General features: G+C 44.7%; 4 protein-coding genes across 6 annotated transcripts in view; 2 read left to right on the forward strand and 2 right to left on the reverse strand.

Moving 5' to 3' along the window:
• Positions 1–811: 811 nt before the first annotated feature.
• ykt6 (YKT6 v-SNARE homolog) lies at positions 812–5,100 on the forward strand. Of its 2 annotated transcripts, none has more exons than XM_079160580.1 (8): positions 812–970; positions 1,401–1,572; positions 1,806–1,888; positions 2,320–2,420; positions 2,511–2,615; positions 2,915–2,980; positions 3,122–3,223; positions 3,335–5,100. In XM_079160580.1, the coding sequence occupies exons 2-8, from the start codon at positions 1,469–1,471 to the stop codon at positions 3,368–3,370; spliced, it is 597 nt and encodes a 198-aa protein (XP_079016706.1). In that variant the 5' UTR covers positions 812–970; positions 1,401–1,468; the 3' UTR covers positions 3,371–5,100. The 2 variants fall into 2 exon arrangements, with proteins under 2 accessions (XP_079016706.1, XP_079016707.1); XM_079160581.1 differs by lacking the exon at positions 812–970 and adding an exon at positions 1,110–1,197.
• A 675-nt stretch (positions 5,101–5,775) lies between these two features.
• LOC306697942 (uncharacterized protein) lies at positions 5,776–8,784 on the forward strand. Of its 2 annotated transcripts, XM_079162049.1 has the most exons (5): positions 5,776–5,902; positions 6,384–6,438; positions 7,274–7,345; positions 7,588–7,672; positions 7,896–8,784. In XM_079162049.1, exons 1-5 carry the CDS (start codon positions 5,843–5,845, stop codon positions 7,942–7,944), a joined length of 321 nt encoding a protein of 106 aa, XP_079018175.1. In that variant the 5' UTR covers positions 5,776–5,842; the 3' UTR covers positions 7,945–8,784. The 2 variants fall into 2 exon arrangements, with proteins under 2 accessions (XP_079018175.1, XP_079018176.1); XM_079162050.1 differs by lacking the exon at positions 7,274–7,345.
• Positions 8,785–9,504: 720 nt separating this feature from the next.
• Positions 9,505–16,535, reverse strand: osmr (oncostatin M receptor; the record flags this gene model as incomplete). Its single annotated transcript, XM_079160655.1, has 17 exons — positions 9,505–10,309; positions 10,992–11,076; positions 11,659–11,740; positions 11,867–12,019; positions 12,125–12,268; positions 12,725–12,826; positions 12,932–13,123; positions 13,273–13,486; positions 13,585–13,670; positions 13,997–14,138; positions 14,240–14,373; positions 14,461–14,609; positions 14,764–14,893; positions 15,337–15,612; positions 15,945–16,098; positions 16,240–16,394; positions 16,505–16,535. The coding sequence occupies 17 exons, from the start codon at positions 16,533–16,535 to the stop codon at positions 9,911–9,913; spliced, it is 2,628 nt and encodes an 875-aa protein (XP_079016781.1). The 3' UTR covers positions 9,505–9,910.
• Positions 16,536–16,819: 284 nt separating this feature from the next.
• The window catches only part of LOC306696816 (rho guanine nucleotide exchange factor 28-like), a 37,106-nt gene continuing 32,147 nt past the window's right edge, over positions 16,820–21,778 (reverse strand). The window contains exons 29-39 of the mRNA XM_079160523.1: positions 21,547–21,725; positions 21,324–21,421; positions 21,046–21,237; positions 20,469–20,600; positions 20,215–20,348; positions 20,083–20,130; positions 19,892–19,996; positions 19,597–19,761; positions 18,298–18,549; positions 17,865–18,210; positions 16,820–17,755 (exon numbers count right to left, since the gene is read on the reverse strand). Coding sequence (XP_079016649.1) covers positions 17,565–17,755; positions 17,865–18,210; positions 18,298–18,549; positions 19,597–19,761; positions 19,892–19,996; positions 20,083–20,130; positions 20,215–20,348; positions 20,469–20,600; positions 21,046–21,237; positions 21,324–21,421; positions 21,547–21,725 — 1,842 coding nt within the window. The 3' untranslated portion in view covers positions 16,820–17,564. The remainder of the gene's footprint in view (positions 17,756–17,864; positions 18,211–18,297; positions 18,550–19,596; positions 19,762–19,891; positions 19,997–20,082; positions 20,131–20,214; positions 20,349–20,468; positions 20,601–21,045; positions 21,238–21,323; positions 21,422–21,546; positions 21,726–21,778) is intronic.

The raw sequence follows: 21,778 nt of genomic DNA on the forward strand, positions 1-21,778 counted from the left end.
CGCACCTCAACGCTTAGCGGTTTCCATGCCCAAACGGTTTCAATGTGTTGCCTTGGAAATGAATTACAGGCACACTTTCTGCCATGGAAAACACTTACCACTCAGTTAAGTAGCCAGGGGGAATTGTTAAATGGAGCAAGGTTACCAGAGAAAACATCAATTGACGGTGCCATATTTTTTGTGGAAAAAAAAGGTAGACTCACAAGGCCACCAAGATGTTTAAAAGTTTAGACCCATTGTTGTTATTATTATTATTTGTCCTTATCGTTTAAGATCTCAAATTATATACAAAGTCAAACTTTTGAACTACATGTTTGAGCAATTTATTTAGGGGTGACTAAATAATGATCAGATGCAAGTTATTATCATCAATTTATAGGTCCACTATTTCCAATATACGAATTGTATTGTACGGATTTTGTTGTTTGGCTTCACACCAACTGGTTTTCAGAAGAAAATAATGACAGGTTATTAACTATGAGAAAGACAGTTATTTAATTTTACAAATATAGAACTAGACTTTTACCAGATAGCACAAAGTCCACCAACATGAAAGGAAAATACATAATAAAGTCTACGTGTCATAGCAAGCAGCAGCCAACAGTTCAAACGTTTTCTTTTTCTTTTACTGTCAAAAAAAGTTATATCATCTGTCTCGGGCTGAATATTATTTAAAAGTACAAAATCCTCCACTGACTTGTAAATCATCAAATACTTTGACCAACTTTAACTAGTAACCCATCGGAACTACTAACCTACTGTGGGATTGTTTCCACCGGAGCAGATATCCCGTTGGACCATATGAGGATCGTGACGTGGTGATTGGTCATCTACCTGCATTTTGAAAACTACTTAGTTCGCCACAACTACATTGTGATTAGGCCGCTGGGCGTCTTTTATACATGTCTACGAGCTTTAGTTTACGTGGAAGAGAAGGTTTATTCGGTTGTTTTGACTGCTGAATTGTCTGGTAAGTTAGCTGAGGCCTCACGAAGACCAGATAGCATATGTAGCTAGCTTCTTATATACAGTCTATGCCAGCTAGCAATGCACTTGACTTAGTTGACTTGATTTCTGAAATGTAGCTAACGCTAGCTAAGCAAGTTTAAAAACTGCATTTACGCACTTGATACCTAGTGGTAAGTGTGTACTAACTACTGTCAGTTCGTCAATGTGTCTTTGCATGGAGAGAAAAAGGTTGGTTAGCGACAGTTGGCTAGCTCAGTAGCTAACTTAATAATAAGTCGGCTACTTTCACTTCTAAGCTAACGTTAGCACTTGTCCGCTGTAACTTCGTTCGCTCGAGTTTCTTTAGCTGCTGTTAGCAGAGACGATAGCTAGCTGGCTGCGCTGGATAAGGGATAATGCGCTCATGTGATTCTGCTTTTGTCATCTTCCAGATTAGATCACCGGGGCTGCGTGACCGTGTCTGCTGCGACTGACCGAGTGTAACTCATACGGCGGCAGCATGAAGCTCTACAGCATCAGCATCCACCATAAAGGAGCGACCAAAGCCAACCTCCTCAAATCAGCCTATGACCTCTCCTCCTTCAGCTTCTTTCAGCGCTCCAGGTAAGTCTGACTGAATACAACCAGCATCTGACCGATCAAAACATTGTGAACGTGTCTTTAACTGTTATTGTTCTGTGTGTAGATTGCAGTATGCAATGAGTAACACGGTTCCCTGTCGTACCTCTTATTCTATTGTTAATTTCAAGCCACAATATGGTGTTTAGTCTCGATAATGTAGCCTGGCCACACTGGGATGCTTAACCGCTGTATCATTATTGTTTTGGTTTGTTTAGTGTTCAGGAGTTCATGACCTTCACCAGTGCCTTGATTGTGGAACGGACATCACAAGGAAGTCGTGCCTCCATCAAAGAACAAGGTAAAAATGAGCCTCAGTGTCGCTCGGCACTAGTTCTGTAGCGCAATACAAGAGGCATCCTGGTGGTTACGATGCTCAGCATGTGACAAGCTACGTCCCTGCTTCGATCCAGGGACCCTTTGTTTTATATCTGCCGTCATCCCCATGTTTCCTGTGTATCACAACTGCCGGCTATTCAACCAAGAAAAACAAACTCAACTAAAATCACTTCTCCATACGATGACTGATATGCAATCATCATGCATTGTGCCTGTGCTTTCTCCATCTATTTAAAACACCTATTTAAAAATCCATCACTTTTACTTCCGCTTTTCTTGACAAAGTGTGGCAGCTTGCTCGGGGTTGACCCGTACCACGAGACCAGAATTTGTTTTGTTTTTAAATCCCACTTCTGTTTGGATCACACCGTACGTGGTTTCTCTTTCCCTCAGAGTACCTGTGCCACGTGTATGTGAGAAACGACAACCTGAGCGCCGTGGTCATCGCAGATACTGAATACCCACAGAGAGTCTGTTTCACATTGCTAGACAAAGTGCGTACAAAAACGTGGAAATTAATATTGCACTTTTGCTGTCAACTTCAATATTCAGATTGTTGTCTGATTTCTTTTATTTTTTTTTAGGTATTAGAGGAATTCTCCAGACAAGTGGACAGTATAGACTGGCCCTCTGGTAATCCTGAAACCATAAACTACAAAGCCTTGGATATTCACCTTTCTAAATACCAGGTGAGTTTGTTACACGTTTATTAGAAAACATGTCAACGGAAACCCGTGTGTGTGTGTGACTGTTTTCTGCTAAGAAAAATCTCAGATTCCCTTGGGAGCCTTCACAGCTGCAAAATTCCTGATGTTGTTCCACACTGTTTACTAAATAATATTGAGATATGCTCAGGAGTAAACCCACAGATGGAGGCATGAGGATAAAAATCCTTGAATGCATTTGTGGTCAACACGACATCTTGTAAGACAACATGCTGCTAAATGATCATCATGCAGTTTACCTGACAGCTCCCCCCCCCCCCCAGAATCCCAGAGAAGCAGATGCAATGACCAAAGTGCAGGCGGAGCTGGACGAGACAAAGATCATTTTGGTAAGACCCAACGCTTTATAATCAAGAGGGTGACATCGGTTTTCTCCACCAATATTGTGGCTCCACATGCGAGAGACGTTCCGCAGCATCTCGAGAAGTCGAACTCGTCACGTTGCCTAAACACCTATTCTGTTTCTGCAGCACAACACCATGGAAAGTCTGTTGGAGAGAGGAGAGAAGCTGGACGACCTCGTGGCAAAGTCGGAGCACCTGGGAAACCAGTCCAAAGCCTTCTACAAGACTGTAAGTGCCGACCGCTCGCCGCATTAACACTGCACTGAAAGTCTAATGGCAGTAAACCGCTCGGATGCCTGACGGTGTGTGTCTGTATGTTTATGTTAACTCCCACCGCAGGCAAGGAAACAGAACTCATGCTGTGAAGTCATGTGATGCCGCTGCCTCATCCTCGCGGACACGCCTCTCTCTGTCTCTCTCTCTCTCTCTCTCTCTCTCTCTGCCTTTTTCCTGCTCTTCCTACAACTCCCATCACGCACCAGCCACCAGCCCTTGACTCAAAGGACTGGACAGACGCCGCCCAGTCTGAGGGCGCTACGGGGGGCCGAAGGCGAGTCTCCCTTGTCCGGATTGGGATCGATGGGGGCTGAAGGAGTGACGGGGAGGGGGTTTAGTCGTGAGGGAAGAAGTACCATTCGAATTATGTTTAACCTCTCAAACATCCGTGTGGTGCTTCAATACCAGCTAGCGTGACGTCGTGTATCGGTGGTGTGTCGTTCGAAAAGTGCGTCTTCAAAACCATTTAATGTTCTTCAGATTGAATCATCTCTTAAAGTTCTTAAGCGAGTATTAACCGCAGGTGTGCTTCTGCTTGGAGGCAACTCTTGACAATCTCACGGTCTCATTTTGGGATTTCATTAGACGCGTCGCCCTCTTCGGTTCAGTTTCTGTCAAAGCCCAAACGTTGTTGTTGTTTTTTTTCCTGCAGGCGTGCAGTCCGTTGCCCACGAGGCGGCGCTGTTTATTTACCGTCTTTGCGCCTGTGGGCCTCAACCTCGAGTTTGATCGAAAAACTCAAACTTTTACAATGATTTTGAAATCCTAGTACTGGATCAAGTGACACGGCGTCTTTGATTATTTTTCTCATAGTGTCTCATAGTGTGAAATGAAATCTTAAAACATTCCCGCTTTGGGGTGGACGTGTTCTTGAGTGTGATGATGTGAAATGTAGAGAGATGTTTCTTCATAGACGCAGCCTTATTTCAACCCCCCCCGGTCCTCTTTAGAGACCATGTGGTCTCATGAGGAGGACAGGGCTCGTAAGCTATTCTTTTACTTTATGTAGCCATGCTCTTACTCTGGTAATCCACATACGACACTTAAGCAGGTCAGGGGCTCGTCTGCGCCTCTAAATCTGGGATCACTGACATTGATTCTGGGAAATCTTCTCCTGAGACGCATTTGAAAGAGGACAGTCGTAAACCGGAGTGAATTGCACATCCCTCTCTTACTTTAAGACACTCCGTGGCAGACTTTATTTTTTTCAGTTAGCTTTATATGTAGAAATGTCTTTCTTCAGTAACTGCTGATCAATTTAAGATAAAGAGATGCCTTCAGTTGTGTGTTGTAGATGTTTCTCTGCTCTCTCTCTGCCGTATGTGTGTATGATTTGCCGATATCCAGCATCGATGTCGAGTGCCTGTGTGTGAGGACTGTTGTGTGTGTGTGTGTGTGTGTGTGTGTGTGTGTGTGTGTGTGTGTGTGTGTGTGTGTGTGTGTGTGTGTGTGTGTGTGTGTGTGTGTGTGTGTGTGTGTGTGTGTGTGTGTGTGTGTGTGTGTGTGTGTGTGTGATCTGAATCGCTCTCTGCTTTTACAGTAACTTTTTGTGCAATATGTCTGCAGACTGTCTCTTTTAAAAGCAGAGAATAAATTGAGACCTCTCATAAAGGACAGGAAAATTGATTTGTATATGCTATTCTTATGACTAATACCCATGTGAAGCGTGTCCAGGGTTGGTTTTTTTTCTAAATTTCCAGTTAATGTGTTAAATTAAAAAAAGAAAATCGGTGTATTTCAACGGTCTGCATTAACTGTCTGATCTGGATTTGATGTGTGCAGATTTAAAACAAAGACTTCACATAATAAACTGTTCTTTTCTGTCTCTATTAACGCATCTTTTATTTTTTTTGGAACACTGATTGTTTACAGAACGTGTAATCTTGCCTAGATCAACGTCAACAATGGCTTCCGGTGTGTCGGTGGTCATTTCAGACCTCCGACTGGAAGCATATCATTCCGATGTGGCTTTGAGCTGTCGCAGGACAATCCTGTAAAACAATGTGATGGTAAACTCGTCCTTGGCAGTGTGAACGTCAACAGTGCTACCTTTATTATACATCGTAATGATCAGCAAACCAACGCGGCGTGGCCTCTCCCTCTTTTTAAACAGGTAGGCCAGACACAGGCGTGTCCTTCACGTGTTGTAGGAAATATCAAAGCTAAATAGGAACGGGGCTCCAAGAAAGGCCCGAGAGTGTAGCAAACAATTAAGTTAGTAAAGTATCAGAAGTTAAAGTACTTAGCTAGGAGGTCTTTTCAACAAACGTTGGCCCACATGTAAACTAAAGAGCATTTATTGGCAAAATGTATTTGTTATACAATTGAAAATACAAAATCTATAATTGAGACTGATAAATCGCAATGTCCTACATTTCCTTCAATAACACAAATACGTAGGCCTAATAGACCTACAGCATGGCGCGAGGTTCCGGTCTACGTAAAGAGGAGAGAAGGCTACGAGTTAAAAAAAGATGCACCTGAACGCAGCACGAGAGGCGCGCCTCGGCGCACAACTGAGGTGAGAAGAAAACACCAACTGATGAAGTTCGGCTGAACGCGGGCACGAAAATGTGGACGGAGGTGAAAAACAAGAGCAAGACCGTCACCAGCGACGGGAACAGCTCGGAGGTAAGAAGCTAACACGGGGAGAGAGCTCTCTTTAGGATAGAATCGTAACTTTACGACGGAAAGCTGACTCGTAGATGGTTTAACGTTACTTCAGTGTGCAGTGTTTTCAGTATAGGGCTCGACTGGAAGCTGTTTTTAATCACCCAGCTGCAGGAGCACGTGCTTCGACGTAAAATGTTGGAGGGTTAAAAAGCCTTTGTGGCTTTCTTCTACATGTTGTATCTTGCACGTTTTCTTATCTTTGATGCCCGACGCGCTCTGATTTTCCACATTGTTGGGACTTCCTGCAACACGTTTCCCAGCAGCCTCACTGATCCTGTCTGCACTTCACTTCTTCCTTTCTATGTCTTCGTCTACAGATACTTCTATTAACTGGCTTTTTTTAACCTGCGTAAGACTGAGCCGTGTGTCCTGTGTCAGTGCCCTGTGCTCCACTTTTCTTTTTTGTTGTTCCAACGCGAATGTTTTGCTGTATTTTCAGATGGTTGACCCAGATCTGACACTACATCTTTTACACACTGTTCCCCTGAGGAATGGTGAGTTTGATGTATTCCAGCTCCCTCGTGAGCCGTTTAACTGGGTTCCATGTTAGTTTTTTTTCTATAAATTGAATATACATACACGTTTTTTTTATTTAGTTCTTTATAAAAATCGGAACTTCATGTATTACCACTGTACCTAAATCAGATTACAGTGCCAGATGAATGGGTAAATCCTACCTAGTAGTATGTCAGCTTCAGATCAATGAAAACTACTTTAGTTGAGAACAAAGTTCCAAAGAGGCTGATTAGTGTCCGTCCAAAGTAAAAGTGATCACAAAATGCTCATTATTTATGACGTACTCTACTTTTTTTAAACTTTTTTTTTTTTATGACTTGACTTTTTTCACTGACATTATTAATGGTTTTAAATACAATTTTTAAAACTTTTTCATGACATGATTTTTAAAAATGATGTCTTAAACTTCTTTACAATATGCTATTGACTTCAATAAAAAAAAATTATGACATACTATAAAATGACTAAAAAATCTTTTGATATACTGTGACATTTTCTTAACTTTTTATGACACAATGTGATTTTCAAAAAAAAATCATTTGTTTTGCTTTTTTATGACACACTATACTGACTTTTATTTTTATGACATCTAAGTGTAACTTGGTGGTATATGAATGCTTTAGATAATGCCTATAATAAAACGTATTAAATTAGTCTATTAGAGAGGAGAGTTACTGACCACAAAGATGGTGGATAGTTTTAAATCCTATATATTATTCTCGTTAATGAATCAGTTATGAGGCAAACGTATCTCACATTGTCTATTTATATCAGCACTGTTAAGTATTTCTGTTTATTTCTCCCTCCATGAAGGCTCAATTACAGCTGCCACTCATCCCTCTCACACAGAGGGCTCTTTAACCAGCACCAGTGGAATCATCCCCGGTGAGCCCCGCTTTGACCCGAACCTGATGTCTCCGACAGGAAGGGAGAAATTGTTTGATATATGATGGATAAGAAAATGAGCATAGTCATAAAACCGTTTTTTGTTTTCTGTGGACGAGCTGGCTCATTCACGGGATTGAAAGCGGGTAAACAAATGATTCCTGCAGTACTCCCTGCAGACGTACACTTGGTGCACACGTGTCCTCGCGTGTGTTTTTAACGCATGCTTTTTTTGCTTTCAGGTGCTATTGCAGCCACCGTGTTCATTACCCTTTTGCTTGCTCTCTACGCCGTCCTCTGGAAGTGCATGGTGTCGCCGCCCCAACGGTAACTAACAGACGCACTCGCGTTCTCCAATTTAAAACTTTGTTGACACAGCGCTCTTGCAAACTGGCATTCGTTCACCTGCCTTTTAGCGTCGCATGTCTGCACTTTGTATCCCAGCTCATGAAAAGAAAAGACTTATGACTCCCCCCCCCCGCTTCATATTAATGTTTTCTTTTTCTGTACTCGTCATGTGAACGCACTCATTTGTGTTTCACTTTTTCAGAAAGCACAGCAAACTGAGGGTGAGAGTGAAACAGAGGACGTCTGTGTGAAGACTGGCTTCCAGGTGTGAGGGTGTCCCGTGTCTGTTCGCCAGGTAAACTTTGGATCTCAGTGGTGTGGACTAAAATCAGACGACAAAAAAAAACCAAAGTGACAAAATGCCACCAAAGAAGATCCTCCTAATCGATCCAAAGATCAAACCGGTGTTTCCCCTCAGCTTTACAGACTGCTGTTCACTCAAAGCTCCATGTTGATGTGAGCCTGCTGCTTTCTATTTTCCCTTTCTTCTTCTTCTTCTTCTTCTGTGAACTCTGCGTTACTGAGGCAACGAGGTCACGGCTCGCTCCCGTGACCGATCGGCCAATCGCCTGGACACGAGCATCCACTGTGGAAATGTAGAAATGTTTTATATCTGTCCTCTGTTGTCTGCTTTGAAATCCACTCAGGATGTTGTAACTGCTGAAATACTTCTGACTCGATAAAACTGACTTTTTAAAAAAAGATTTAGTGCAATGTGAATAGGAATAAATGCTCATTTCTGTGACTGCGTCACGATCTGGTGAAACTTTGAGTCAGACTCCACATGGTTTCTCCTTTGATACATGGTGTATTTCTAATTTCTATATAAGAATGAGGAAAGAAATGTGTGTATGGACTTCTGACAATCTCGCTACTCTAGTAGCTGGCTCCGTCACAGCCACACCACAGCGCCGGTCTGACAGAACCGGTTCTGCTGCTTGTAGAAACCAGAGTGGAGCTCAGGGGAGGAGATTTAGCGGAACTGTGAAGAGTGTTTGGCGGAAATTCTGCTGAAAGTCATCACAGCAGAGCCGATGTAACCGATAGCAGGATACCAATCTTTTGACTTGTGCGTACACATTTTTTTTCAAAACATCAAAATATGGTTTGGGTTGCAATGAGCCACGGATTCATGGCCGATTTCTGGCAGTTCAATAAAACATTGCTCATATGTGCTGTAGGATGAAGAGTCAGTGCTCATATGTGCTGTAGGATGAAGGATCAGTGCTCATATGTGCTGTAGGATGAAGAGTCAGTGCTCATATGTGCTATAGGATGAAGGATCAGTGCTCATATGTGCTGTAGGATGAAGAGTCAGTGCTCATATGTGCTGTAGGATGAAGAGTCAGTGCTCATATGTGCTGTGGGATGAAGGATCAGTGCTCATGTGCTGTAGGATGAAGAGTCAGTGCTCATATGTGCTGTAGGATGAAGAGTCAGTGCTCATATGTGCTGTAGGATGAAGAGTCAGTGCTCATATGTGCTATAGGATGAAGAGTCATTGCTCATATGTGCTGTAGGATGAAGAGTCAGTGCTCATATGTGCTGTAGGATGAAGAGTCAGTGCTCATATGTGCTGTAGGATGAAGAGTCAGTGCTCATATGTGCTGTAGGATGAAGAGTCAGTGCTCATATGTGCTGTAGGATGAAGAGTCATTGCTCATATGTGCTGTAGGATGAAGAGTCATTGCTCATATGTGCTGTAGGATGAAGAGTCAGTGCTCATATGTGCTGTAGGATGAAGAGTCAGTGCTCATATGTGCTGTAAACTTGTCGAAACGTATTACACCAGTACCAACTGTCGACACTTATGTAACCCTTCATGAGGGCGTTCAGGGTGAGCTTTAATGAGGAGAATAAACAAGATCATTGTCACACAGCTGTTCTTCTCGGATAAAAAGATACGTCAACGTGGTTATTGGCTGTAGGGGAGTTCTCCTGCTATAAACCGGTTCTGTGTGTTTATTGATGAAGCTGCACATGTAACAATTCCACACTCGGTTTCCTCAGATGTGAGATTTTAAAACGTACAAATAGCCTTCACATATAGCCAAATCAATCATTTTCATTTCCTAAAATGTTAATACCATAGAATATATGATAGTACCATGAAAGTTAAAACTATTCCAGAAGCTTATTGTGTTTGCATTAGAAAGCCACAGACTCATTCCTAATGAACAAAGCATCTATTTACAGTCTTTAAACTCTAGAAGCACGTCAGCAGGTTTGAACCTGAACTTTGAACCCATCAATGGAGATATAAGCATATAGAACACTAGCTGTCCCCTGCAGACCCTCACATGGTTCAAACTTTGATTGGATTCCAGTGAACGGGACTTCTTGTGCCTCAGACAAATCCTCCCCGGTGTGCAAATAAGTCTCGTTGGTGACGCATTTGATCGGCTGAAGAGCCGGTCCGTCCCAGAGCGCCGGGACCGACTGCGGACAGTAGTCCGCTTGGAGCAGCAACCGGGCTGAGGGGGAGGACAGGGAACCGGGACGGGGATCGGGATCGCTCAGTGCGGTGGTTTCGTCCAGAGGAGGTCTGGTGTTCAGGATCTCTATGTCGCAGCTGCTGCACTCCTCTGCCCTCTGGGACCGCAGCCGCTCAGCAGTCTGTGCAAAACATGCAGAAAGAATATTAATACGAGGCCGATAATTACACTAACTTCAGGTGATAGAAGCAGGTCGGTGGGCCTATTGCACATGGAATGGTTGTGCATTAAATCTAGTCTCCACTGAAAGTGAAAATGTTTGAAATGATTTGTTTGAGTTTGGGTTTTAAAGAAATCTGTCATTGCCCTGAGTGCCACTATTCTTGCGAAAGTGACTGCTTATTATAATGGACCAGGAATATGAGCATAAGACCCAGACTGACAGATACAGAATTTTGTATAAAGAAATAATGTTATTTTATTGAAGAGTTGCTTTCCCATGCTCTATTTGAACTCTTCTGCAAAACACTAACAGTGTTACGGTTTGTTATTTACTAACACAGTGTCTGTGTGATGACTAACGTGAGTGAAATAAGCCAATATTCCTGGAATTTAACAAAACAATGCAGCTAACCTGAATGAAGTGTTTATGAAATCTATAATAATCCAATAACAACAAATCATTTTTAAACCACGGTGGAGGAAGGACCTGATCAGATTCAGTTTGTTGAAATGGTTTCATAATTCCATGCTCTCTAAAAAGAACAAACATGAAGTGCTCTGTAGTAAGTGTATCTTATGGTTAAGCACACAGTCGTTCCCTCTCTACGCGTGATTCGACTCTTTCACTGGTTTGTCCGTACCTCGTGCAGGAAGCCGTCTAACTCCGGGGTTTTGATGTTCATACCAGCAGGATAAGCAAATATCTCCTTCAGCCCACTCCTGAGCCTGGAAGAGAAACCCAACGATATGAGAGAGAGAGAGAGAGAGAGAGAGAGAGCTAATACTAGCCCATTACGAGGGCTGTACCAAACTTTCTTTTACTTTTGAAGCTTCAATTGCGGATTTTGAATGAAGCATCAAATGTCTGTCATGTTTTATGACTTCTTCACCCTTTAATGGAAGACTCTGAGTTTTGTAACAATAGTAACAATAACTACCAGCCAACATTACCTCATATTTTACATTTGAAGGGGAATGTAACGTACATTATTCAGAGTTTGGGACACTTCAGTTGTAACCTGCATGTGCTGCCACGTGACGTGACACGTGGCAGCACAACACAAGCTTTTCCAGGACTTTGAACTTTCTCTCTCATTTTCCATGTGTGGAAATGTGATCTTTATATTTGCGTAATATTTGACCCGCACAGTGAGCGTTGATTGGTCAGGAGGGCGGTGCTGTTATACGTGTTCATCTGATCAGCGGTTTAGGTGTGCAGCATAAGAACCCTGCGTCATGGTACAGGCCTCTGGTCATCTTCTGCAGGAAGGAACGTTTAACTCAAGATTTAAAGATCAAGTTACTCACATTTTTCTTTGAGGCCACATGAGAACGATGCAGCCCAGCAGTAACAGGATGGGAGTCAGTATCTTGGCCAGGTGAGCAGCATCTACCAGAGGAAACGCAAGATGAATGTCAAGTCTGTGTCATGGAATCTGACACGTGTGGAGATTCTAAAATAAAAAGAAAGAAATATTGTATCTCTCTTGATTGCACTGGATGTTCTGGAGCTCACGGTTGGTTCTGGTCCTGATGCTGATACTGGTTGGTTCTCCGGGCCCCTCCTTAGTGAGCGCGCTCACAGAGAAAGCGTACTCTTGGTTCTGCTGCAGGCCCTCTATGGTCACTGACTTCCTGCGGGGGTCCGCCACAGACACGTTGAGCTGATCTAAAAACGTACACAAGCTTGATAAATACACAGCAGTCATATTTTGCACGTTTTGTTTATGAACACCGTTATTCTTGAACACCGGAAGCTCTCCTTTGCACCTACCAGGCCCGACTCCCTGTGCTGTAACCAGGTAACCCGTGATGAATGCCGGGTGGGCCGGATCGTCCTCGTCATAGCTCCACTCCAGCGTCACCGAGGATGATGTGCTCTGAATGGGTTCAACCAAACTCGGGGACTTTACGGATTCTGAGGAACACGACAGATAGAATCAAAACAACAGACGTTAAGCAAGAACGCAACTTCCTCCTCTGATATGAACCTACAGGGACTTTTTAATCTGCCGCCGGCATCGCTGTGCTAATGTCACAACCTGCCGCAAAAGCTTCGATCTGATCGCTTTTGTGTTTTTCTTTATAAAATGAAAACTGGTTGTCAGTAAACAGGAATATTATTTGCATGCCTTTTTGTCTCTCCCCCCTCTCTGCATATCTGACAAACAGGAAAGTGATGGTGCATAGATAACATCTGGAGGATGTCCTCTGATAAAGACTTTAACCACGTCAAGACCTCATCTCCTCTGCAGTGTGTCTCACTGTCTGTTGAACTGTCAGCGTCACCTGAAACACACCGTCACCCCTCTACTAAACCAGCAGAACATGAATACAAGAACACAGACACACTCCTCCAGTACATAACACTCACGGAGCTCTTGCGAGTATCCAGTCTGCGCCTCCAGTAGTCTGTGTCCATTTTCTGTGCATTCATAGATATTAAATATATACCTACAACCTGCTTTGAAATGTCCTGCGAAATAAAGAAAAATACAAAATGTTTTTTTCCTCCAAAACAGAAAAAAAAACAACGTAATGTGCATTTACAGACCACTTAAAGAAAACAACAAAAACGCACTAGCAGATAGGACCAGTGTGTTGTTTCCCTCCAGCACCTTCACCCAACGCACCGCATCGGTACATGGTACTGCGCTTCCCAGGATGCACCACTCCACAGTGTAGCCACAGGTGGCGGTGTCCGCGTGGTCCCAGGTCAGGTTAAAACCAGCGGCCGTGTTGCTGCTCACCCGCTTCTTCACTGGGAGGGTTTCTGGGCAGAGACGCACATTTCAGACCGTGGTGTTGCAACCAGAAAAGTAGGAGTGAGGGTAAATCCCAAAACACAACAAGAACAAAAATCAACTAGAGGACACTTGCAGAGTGAAAACCTCCATCAGCACTGAACTAAGAGAACCTCACCTCTGTCATCCCTCTGAGGGACGGTGATGTGAGCTGGGACGGTGGAGCCGGTGAGAACAACCGCCTGGACGGTGAAGTCATGCTGTCCCGCATCGATGGAGACCTCCGCCTGGGTTTGTCTGCCGTCCTTCCACTCGGTCCGGTTTTGGCCTCCCTGGGACCACTGAACTACGTAGCCCTGGATGTCCACGGTGGCTGCTGAGCCGGAAACATGCTGAAAACAAAGGGAGGGGGGGGGGGGGGGGGGGGGGTCATGTTGAGGAAAAAGTGTCTGTTTTGGTAGAAAAAAACAAAACAAGCACAGTGTCTCACTGGAGTCCACAATAGAGTGACTTGACGAGCGTTCGGGTCGGAGCGCTGCTTTATTCTCCTCCATACATCCAAGGTCACCATCGGATCTGAGGAGATCAGAGAGAATATTTGTTTCAGGCATCACCGACATGAAGATCCTTCCAGTATACTCGTACTTACTCAGACTGTGGTACTACCAGTAGCTCACAGCCTCGCCTTGAACCAACTTCTTGATATGTAGGACTTGTATTGTTGGCTCAACCGTTTTTAGGGCCGTATGAAATCAGTTTTATTTTATCGTGTTTTCATCAATCGTAGGGCCATAGGAGGTCATTCATTGCCTGATTTAGTCTTAACTTGAACATTTTTTGATCTCTGGTCTTGATTTAGACTTCATTGAGCTTGACCACCACATTATCCTGGTGATACCTACAGGTAGTGAAGGATACGGGCTGTGTCCATTCACCCCAGAACCTGCCGTTGGCAGAGCAGCGTGCCCTCGCAGAGTAGCAGGTGTTGGGAAACAGATGTTCCAGTTTGACTCCGCAGAGAACGCTCGCACTGTTGCAAATCAGCTGTGACACACAGACGGAAGGTAGTCGTTTATTTAACATTTTTAAATGCACTGAAATGTCCAAATTTCAATTCTGCAGTGTGAACAGCGGATTGAACTCACCTGAGTGCTGCTGTCCGGGTCTGTGGTGACCTCACAGAGGAGGTTCAGTCGGGCCAAGTTGCCTTGGACGACCCAGGACACAGTGGAGTGTGTCACCCCAGGGCTCACCCTGACAACCTCCAACACAGGAGACACTAATGGCATCAACACACACACACACACCATCAATTTAAAGTGTTTGGCTACAACATATCCTGTTTAATCTTTGTGTGACCTCTGACCTCTGTCAGATATGTTGAAGGTGTAGCTCTCCGTCTCCTCTCCCAGCTGGTCCTTCACCACCACACTGATGTTGTATTCTTCCCGCTGCGGGACGGCCCTGAAATAACAAGACGACGGGTCGCACCTGATGGGATCCTGGTCGGAGTTCCTGTGTTCTCAACAAGAAACAAAGGAGTGGGAAAAAAACAACCAATGAGACATCCAACTGTCTGTTTTGGGACCCTTTTCTGTCCCGTAATCCTGTTTAGAGTGTGGTTGAAGAATATGTAGCCATTACTGCTGACGCTGATGTGTGCTCTTACTCTATGTGGAGAGTGTGCTTTTGATTGTTGCCATCGTCCAGGTCTCGTTGTCTGCCTGAATCCCAGGTGCAGATGACAGTAATCATGTCTGAGGTGGCGCACCGGAGGTTTACGGGCCTCTGGGGAGGAACTGCAGCACGCACACACACACACATATATATATACATACATATATATATATATATACATATATATATATATATATACACACATGTATATATATATATATATATATATATATATATATATATACATACATATATATATATATATATATACACATACATATATATATATATATATATATATATATATATATATATATATATATATATATATATACATACATACATACATACATACATACATACATACATACATATATATATATATACATATATACTCTTATTCTATACTCTATATATACTCTTCACCAATATATATATATATATATATATATATATATATATATATATATATACACACACACATATGTAATAGTTCTTTGGAAAAATATATATTTAAAAAGAAAAGTCAAGAATGTAAATAAAAATATGAATAACACAAACTCACAACTTATGTAGTTCCGGGCGTGACTGATCTTGCCTCTTGTGTCGCTGCAGGAGAGTAAAAGCCGCTTGAGGAATGTCGTTGGGATGGTCAGGTTATGCACCGTTATGGCCTTGACTCCAGTGGCCCCAACGCTGAGAAGAGGGTATTCACTGTTATTGAAGGTCATGTTGGTAACACCAGCTCCTCTTGGGGGAATGCAGCAGAATACGGCGCTGGTGTGCTCCCTCAACACCTGCCGGGAGGGGAAGATCTGGGTCTCATGCTGTGCCTGGGCTCCTGCAGGTCACAGAGCAGGGTCATGAGGATCTGGCCTGAGGGGGGGGGGGCTGCATCTATAACCCTTTGGCACGTTCTGGGGGCCACTGAACTCTAATCACCCCCCAATGGAAAATAAGTAGACTGTGCATTGCAACAGATGTGCAGCAGTTGAGAAACACTGATGAAAGACAAGATCGGTGGAAGGGAAGTTTAAAAAAAAAAAGGATGGGGGGGGGGGGGGGGGGGCCTCACTCCCGATCACTGTCACGATCTTATCAGTGAAACAGCTCGACACAATGTACGTTTGGGTTTAGTTCTACTCGTGTGCACCGAGGGTAGCGTCGTCTCACCGTAGTTGGTCACCCAGTCGCTCCAGGGACTCGGGACGGACCGGTTATAGAACTGTCGCACTCTGACCGAGTGATCCACACACTCCAGAGGCACATCGGAGGTCCACGTCCACGTGTATTCATCGGAATCCACCGACGATAAACTCAGATTCTTCTGGAATAACAAAAAAAAAGAAAGAAGAATTGTACAGTGAATGCTGTTAAAAAGTAGGATAATGCCATCAAAATTACAACTGTGCAGAGCCTTTAAACAGCCCCAAAACCCAGACAACAAATCCCTCAGCAGGCTGCTCACGGTGTAAATAACGGCGTGGCTTTCAGCGCGGCTGATCTGGATCTCGTAAACGTCGCCCACTAAGCTGCTGTGGTTCACCCGCCAGCTCACAGAGAGGCTTCGCCCGTCGCTGTCGACCCGCGGATGATTGATGCTCGGGCTCAGGGGCTGCAAAACTGGCACACACACACATACATACACACACCCCACACACAAACAGCGCATGTAAAGTTACAGGACACATTTGGAGGAGTTGTATAATTTGGAGATGCTGAACAAAACTCACCCGTGTCCAAGCAGCCTCCCCTGAGATCCATAGAAAAGATTAGTTGCAACCAAATCAGGTTAATGAAGTGTGTTCTGGAACTTGGCATCCTCTTCATGCATAAAAACGCAGACACAGTGACACTCGCTGCACACACGCACCAACTGAAAGTCCCACGAGTCTGCCTGCCTGCAATCACTGTAGGAGTGTTGCGCAACGAGACGTGTGTAAATGTCAAACTGATGAGGCCTTTGAAGGCGGAGCAACATACACTGAAAAACACAGATGTTTGATACAATCGTTTTTTTTTATAGACAGCACAATATTAATATGGCACAAATCTGATTACAAGGATTACAACAAAAATATTATCAAATGACGACAGTGCGTGAAGCAATTTACACACAATAAATTATCAGAAAGGAAGATGAACAGAAAACACACAGACATTCTTTTACACAAATCACTTACAGTATCGGATAGCAAGATTTTTGGCACTTAAGTGAATGAAATAATAATAATGACATTAATAATCGGAATATAAATTCCTCTTCCAACACAGTGTGCATAGGTAGCCTTTCCATAAAACTATACATATATTTAATATTCATACAATAACTTCAGTATACTTTTAATGTTGTTTAGATGCTCACAATCCCTTATAAATATCATTTAAGATCACATGGCGAGATAACAGCACTCTATACAATTAGGGGAAGGGCTCAATTGGCTTCTCAAATATCTCCATTTTCTTTTAAGTGCTTTTAAATTCTTCTGTCCGGATAATCCTGGTGCTTTAGGTCCCAGTGTTCGGGGTACGAATGCGCCTCTGCCATCAAAACAAGTGCAAAGGATACGAAAAAGAATCAGAGGAGCAGTAAAAAAGACATGCGTGTCAAAGCTGATTTACAAAGACTCGGTTCGTAAAAAGGCACAACGGTTTCAGGAGGCCGGAAGAGAACGATTAATGGCCACCACATACGCTGATAAAGGCACACTTGTATCCGTGTATACTTCCTTCCTCTTCCCTCATTAGAGTAACAAACGCACACGAGCAACAGATCAGCCTCTCTGGAGGCTCTCAGAGATAAACAATGTTCTCCTCGCCTCCCTCCTCCCCGTTCTGTCCTTCGAGAGAGAGGTAGGCCTGCGGGGGAAGGAGGGGGGTGAGAGAGGGAGACGTGGAGTCGTCGTCCTCATAGAGTCTGTGACCGGTGACCTCTGACCTCCAGGGACCCGGAGAGTGCCTGTCCAACGGCGGGCTGAAGTCTGCTGAGAGGGACAACAACATGTTTTGGAGGGAGAAACGTTTTTGGAGCCGAGCTGAAACTTAACTGCAGCACACTGTGTTTAGAGGGGAGGGGGGCATGAGCACACTTACTGCTGTTGGACTGGATGGGGTTGCTCTGAGGCCAGGGGCCGCCGCGGTTGTTGCCGTGGTTTGGGTACGTCCGACCATCCGGAGGCTGCTTGCCGTGCGCCTGGCTCAGTAGGGTGTTGAGGCTGTTGTAGAGGCTGGCGCTGAGGCCGAGGTTGGCGGCGTAGCTGGAGCTGTGCAGCGGGCTGTCGCGGTTCTTCGTCGGCGGGGCGGAGAGCAGACGCTGGTGCTGGTGCTGGTTGTTGTTGGCGGGCCGGCGGTTCTGCTGGAGGGAGGCAATCAGGGCGGCCTCGTTCTCGTACACCGAGCAGTTACCATCCAGGCTGCCTGAGCGGCTGTGGCTGGACACCTGGGACGTCGAAACAATACCAATTATTATTTACTTTTTTTTTTTGCTTTCATTCATTGCTGTACCTTCGTCTCTCCCTTCCTTTACCTTGTATCCATCCAGCGGTATCGTCACGGGCAGGCTGCTCTGGCGGTTGTGCCTCCAGCGCTGCAGCAGCCTCTGCTGGGCTCCGATCTTCTCCTTCTCCCTCTCCACACTCCTCTGGCCGTCCCTCAGTCGGTCCAGGTTTTGCTGGTACTCCAGCAGCTGAGCCTCCAGCTCCTCGCGCTCGCAGCGCAGCTGCTCGGCCTCCAGGAGGCACTGCTGCTCCCGCTGCTCCAGCTCGCTCTCCTGCTCGCACTGGGAAACGCACACGGAGTAACGTTCATGCGCAGGTCATCTGTTTTTCTGTGGTTATAACAAGAGTTGCTACAGAGCCAGTACTGCAGCTTTTTGTTCATATTGGGGGTTAGATATGCAGGGTTGAAGGCTCAACCCAAACGTGAACATTTTAACAGCATTTAGAGATCTACTCCTTATTTATGGGTTCATTTGATGCTATTTGCATATTTTCTTATTGTTATGCGTGTTTTAATTATAGTTTTTTCCTGCATGTGCTTGGTATTTGTGTTTTCTGTTATTCTGCCTTTCTATCGTTGTATGTAGATATGACCTGTGCGCCTAGTACTTAATTGAATTTCCTAAAGCTACATGCACAAGTGTAAAAACCATGAAAATGAGTATTTGACATTAAAAAAAGTGCTATACAAATATAGTTTGATACTTTCTTACTAATAATAACACTATTCAATTGAGCGTGATCATTTTTATGTCTGGGGTGTGTTGATGCTGTGTATGGCATCGTGATGTTGTGACACAGTACATCTACAATGAGTGTGTTTGAGGTTCTTTATTAAACACCATTTCATACTTAAGTTTATGTGCTGCAGATCTTTAGAAAAGTAGCCAGTAAGCCAGAAGTACAGGCAAAAAAACCCTCCCAGCTGTGGTTAAAGGGAAAAGGAAGTTACAACCTTTTAAAACGGAAATAACATCTGAGCAGCAGAGCACGTCACAAACTGATGATATCTAAACACATCTTATCAGGGAGAGGTGAATTCATAGGTCATGGGTCTTGTTGTTATGTGACAACCTTCACTTTTTACGCTGATGAAGCTGCATCAGAATCTCTGTTTCTAGAATTGTATTACTTAGTCGAAAGAGGAGCATATCAACTTTTTACCTGCGCCAGCTGGGATTTGGATGCGATAAGATCAGAAACTGAAAGATGTGGGCGTGCACAACGCTAACCGCAACATTTTCTTTTTGTGTAATGCCAAACTACAGAAAGAGGCAGAAAAGGCAAAAAAAGAGAGGCAAATGAGAGCGCGTCAGCACGAGGCCTACCTGTTGTTTCTCTCTGGCCAGACACTCTTTGTCCCAACGATGCTGCACCTGTTTCAGCTTCACGTGAAGTTTCTGCACCTCGTCCACCTCCTCTTTCTTCCTCTCTGAGCCCCTCTTCTCTACTTCCTCTTTCCTCTTATCACCGTTCCTCTGCTTCTCCTGCTCCTGGACGACAACGGAAACCAGTTCAACATTTCCTGTCATCATTTCACAAAGGAGGCGACAGAACTTCCTAAAAAACATTCACTGTGGCAAAGACATATATATTTTAACAGAACTATTAGGTGACTCATACCAAACTGTTTTGGAGGGACGTGAGGGTTCGGAGCTGAGGTCTTTCTCCCTCCTGGAGGAGGAGTTTCTGGACTTCATAGCAGCTGTCCTGGACGGTCACGGCGGCCTGCCAACACAGAGAGGAGACACCTGATCACGCTCCAGTCACTAACCCTGTCACTCGTGCATTCAGCACCTTGTGTCTTTCCTCACCTGCAGACTGTAGAGGAGCTGAGTCAGACTCTGAACGCTCTCTGCCACCTGCAGAAAACGGTGTTATTACAGAGTGAACAATAACGCGGGTTTATTTGATCATTGCTCGTGGAGGAGGTACGGCGGTTGAACCTTCAGCAGCGTCCCTTTGGCGTCTCCTCTTCTCAGCTCGACAGCCGGGCTCCACAGCGCGCCGTCCGGCCCCGTCAGCTCGCCGTCTGATCCGGGAGAGGCGGAGCTCATGCTGAGCGTGCTCAGATAATCCGCTGCGGTAACGAGAAGAAAAACGTCATCGCCTGCACTTTTTTTTTTTTTTTCGCAATGTGGTTCGCCTGCATCGGTGAAGATCAAGTAGTGTTAAGGACAAGCATCACAAAAAGACTCACGCTCAGAGGGAGACTCCTGAATGCTGCTGCCGTGGCTGTTGTAGCTGCAGCACTCCGGTCCTCGGAGCGGAGAGCTCGGACTTTTTACCGCGAGGCCGTCACGACTCTGCAGAATGGTGATCAGGTTCTCCGCTGCAGAGGGAGCAAAAACTCGTGAGAGTGTTGCTGCGAGTCTGATGTTCAAATGCCAACCAACAATGAGAAGAACACAAACCTACAGTATAGCATATAGTTAAAGAAAATATTATTCAGTCACACTTCTGTGTTGTTTCCTACAATATCATATGTTTCAAATGAGCAGAGTCATCCTATTGAAGTTTGTAAGTCTAATTAAAACAGATGATGTGCTGTTGAGCTTTGCAAAGCTGCTCCTTATTTGATTAAAAGTCATGCCTTTTACTAAAAAAATGTCTGCCAGCACGATGCATTCAGGTTCATGTTGTCATGTAGGTTAGTCACTAATCACAGTGACATCATTAGCCATGATCAGGCGTGTTAAATATGTACAGTACAGGAAGTGACACTGCTGCGTCACACAGCCCTTCGCCCTTCAGTAGCCACACAGCAGCTCTCTTACCTTCTCTGAGCGCAGCGGTGAGCAGTGCCGAGGCCTGTCGTGGCGTCTCACCGTCGGCGTCCGGTTGTACCAGCAGATGGCGGTGTTGTACGGGTTCTGGCGAGCGGAGAGTTAACTCAGTGAGCTCAGCGTAGAGCTGTAACTTCTCCTCCAGGCTGTTGCAGATTTGCTGGTCCTGACCCGACAGCGTCTCTGCACACAACAAACACCAGGATCAGGACTCCGGAAGCATTTTGTGCTTCTATTGAAGAATGATGGAGGAGGGGAAGTGTTCTCACCTTGGAACTTGGCGATCTTTTGAACTCTCACTTCTGCCACTCGCCTGGCCTCCTCTGTCTCGGCACTTCGCTCTTCCTCCTCCTCTTCCTCAGGACAACTGCCGGGTAAGACCAGTAGGTTAGATGACAGGTGACACGCGAACATGAACTTACACACATAAACCAGGCGCACACAAACACTGTAGTGTAGACTTAACACACAGACACACACACACACACACACCTCTCCACAGCTTGTCGTATGTGTCTCATCCACGCGTTCCTCTCGTCTCTAGTGGTGGTGTGGACTTCATACATCTCCGGTCCCACTGAGGAGGCGGAGATGAGGAACATCCCTCTCTCCTCGTTGGCTACTTCTCGAACAATGAGCTTCTGCAGAGGGATTACAGGAGGCTTCTGGTCCTGAAAAAAAAGAAAATACAACCGGTCAGGATGATATAAAGGAGGGGGAGATA

The sequence above is a fragment of the Pholis gunnellus genome, assembly GCF_910591455.1.
Source record: "Pholis gunnellus genome assembly, chromosome: 6".
Classification (NCBI taxonomy): Eukaryota; Metazoa; Chordata; class Actinopteri; order Perciformes; family Pholidae; genus Pholis; species Pholis gunnellus.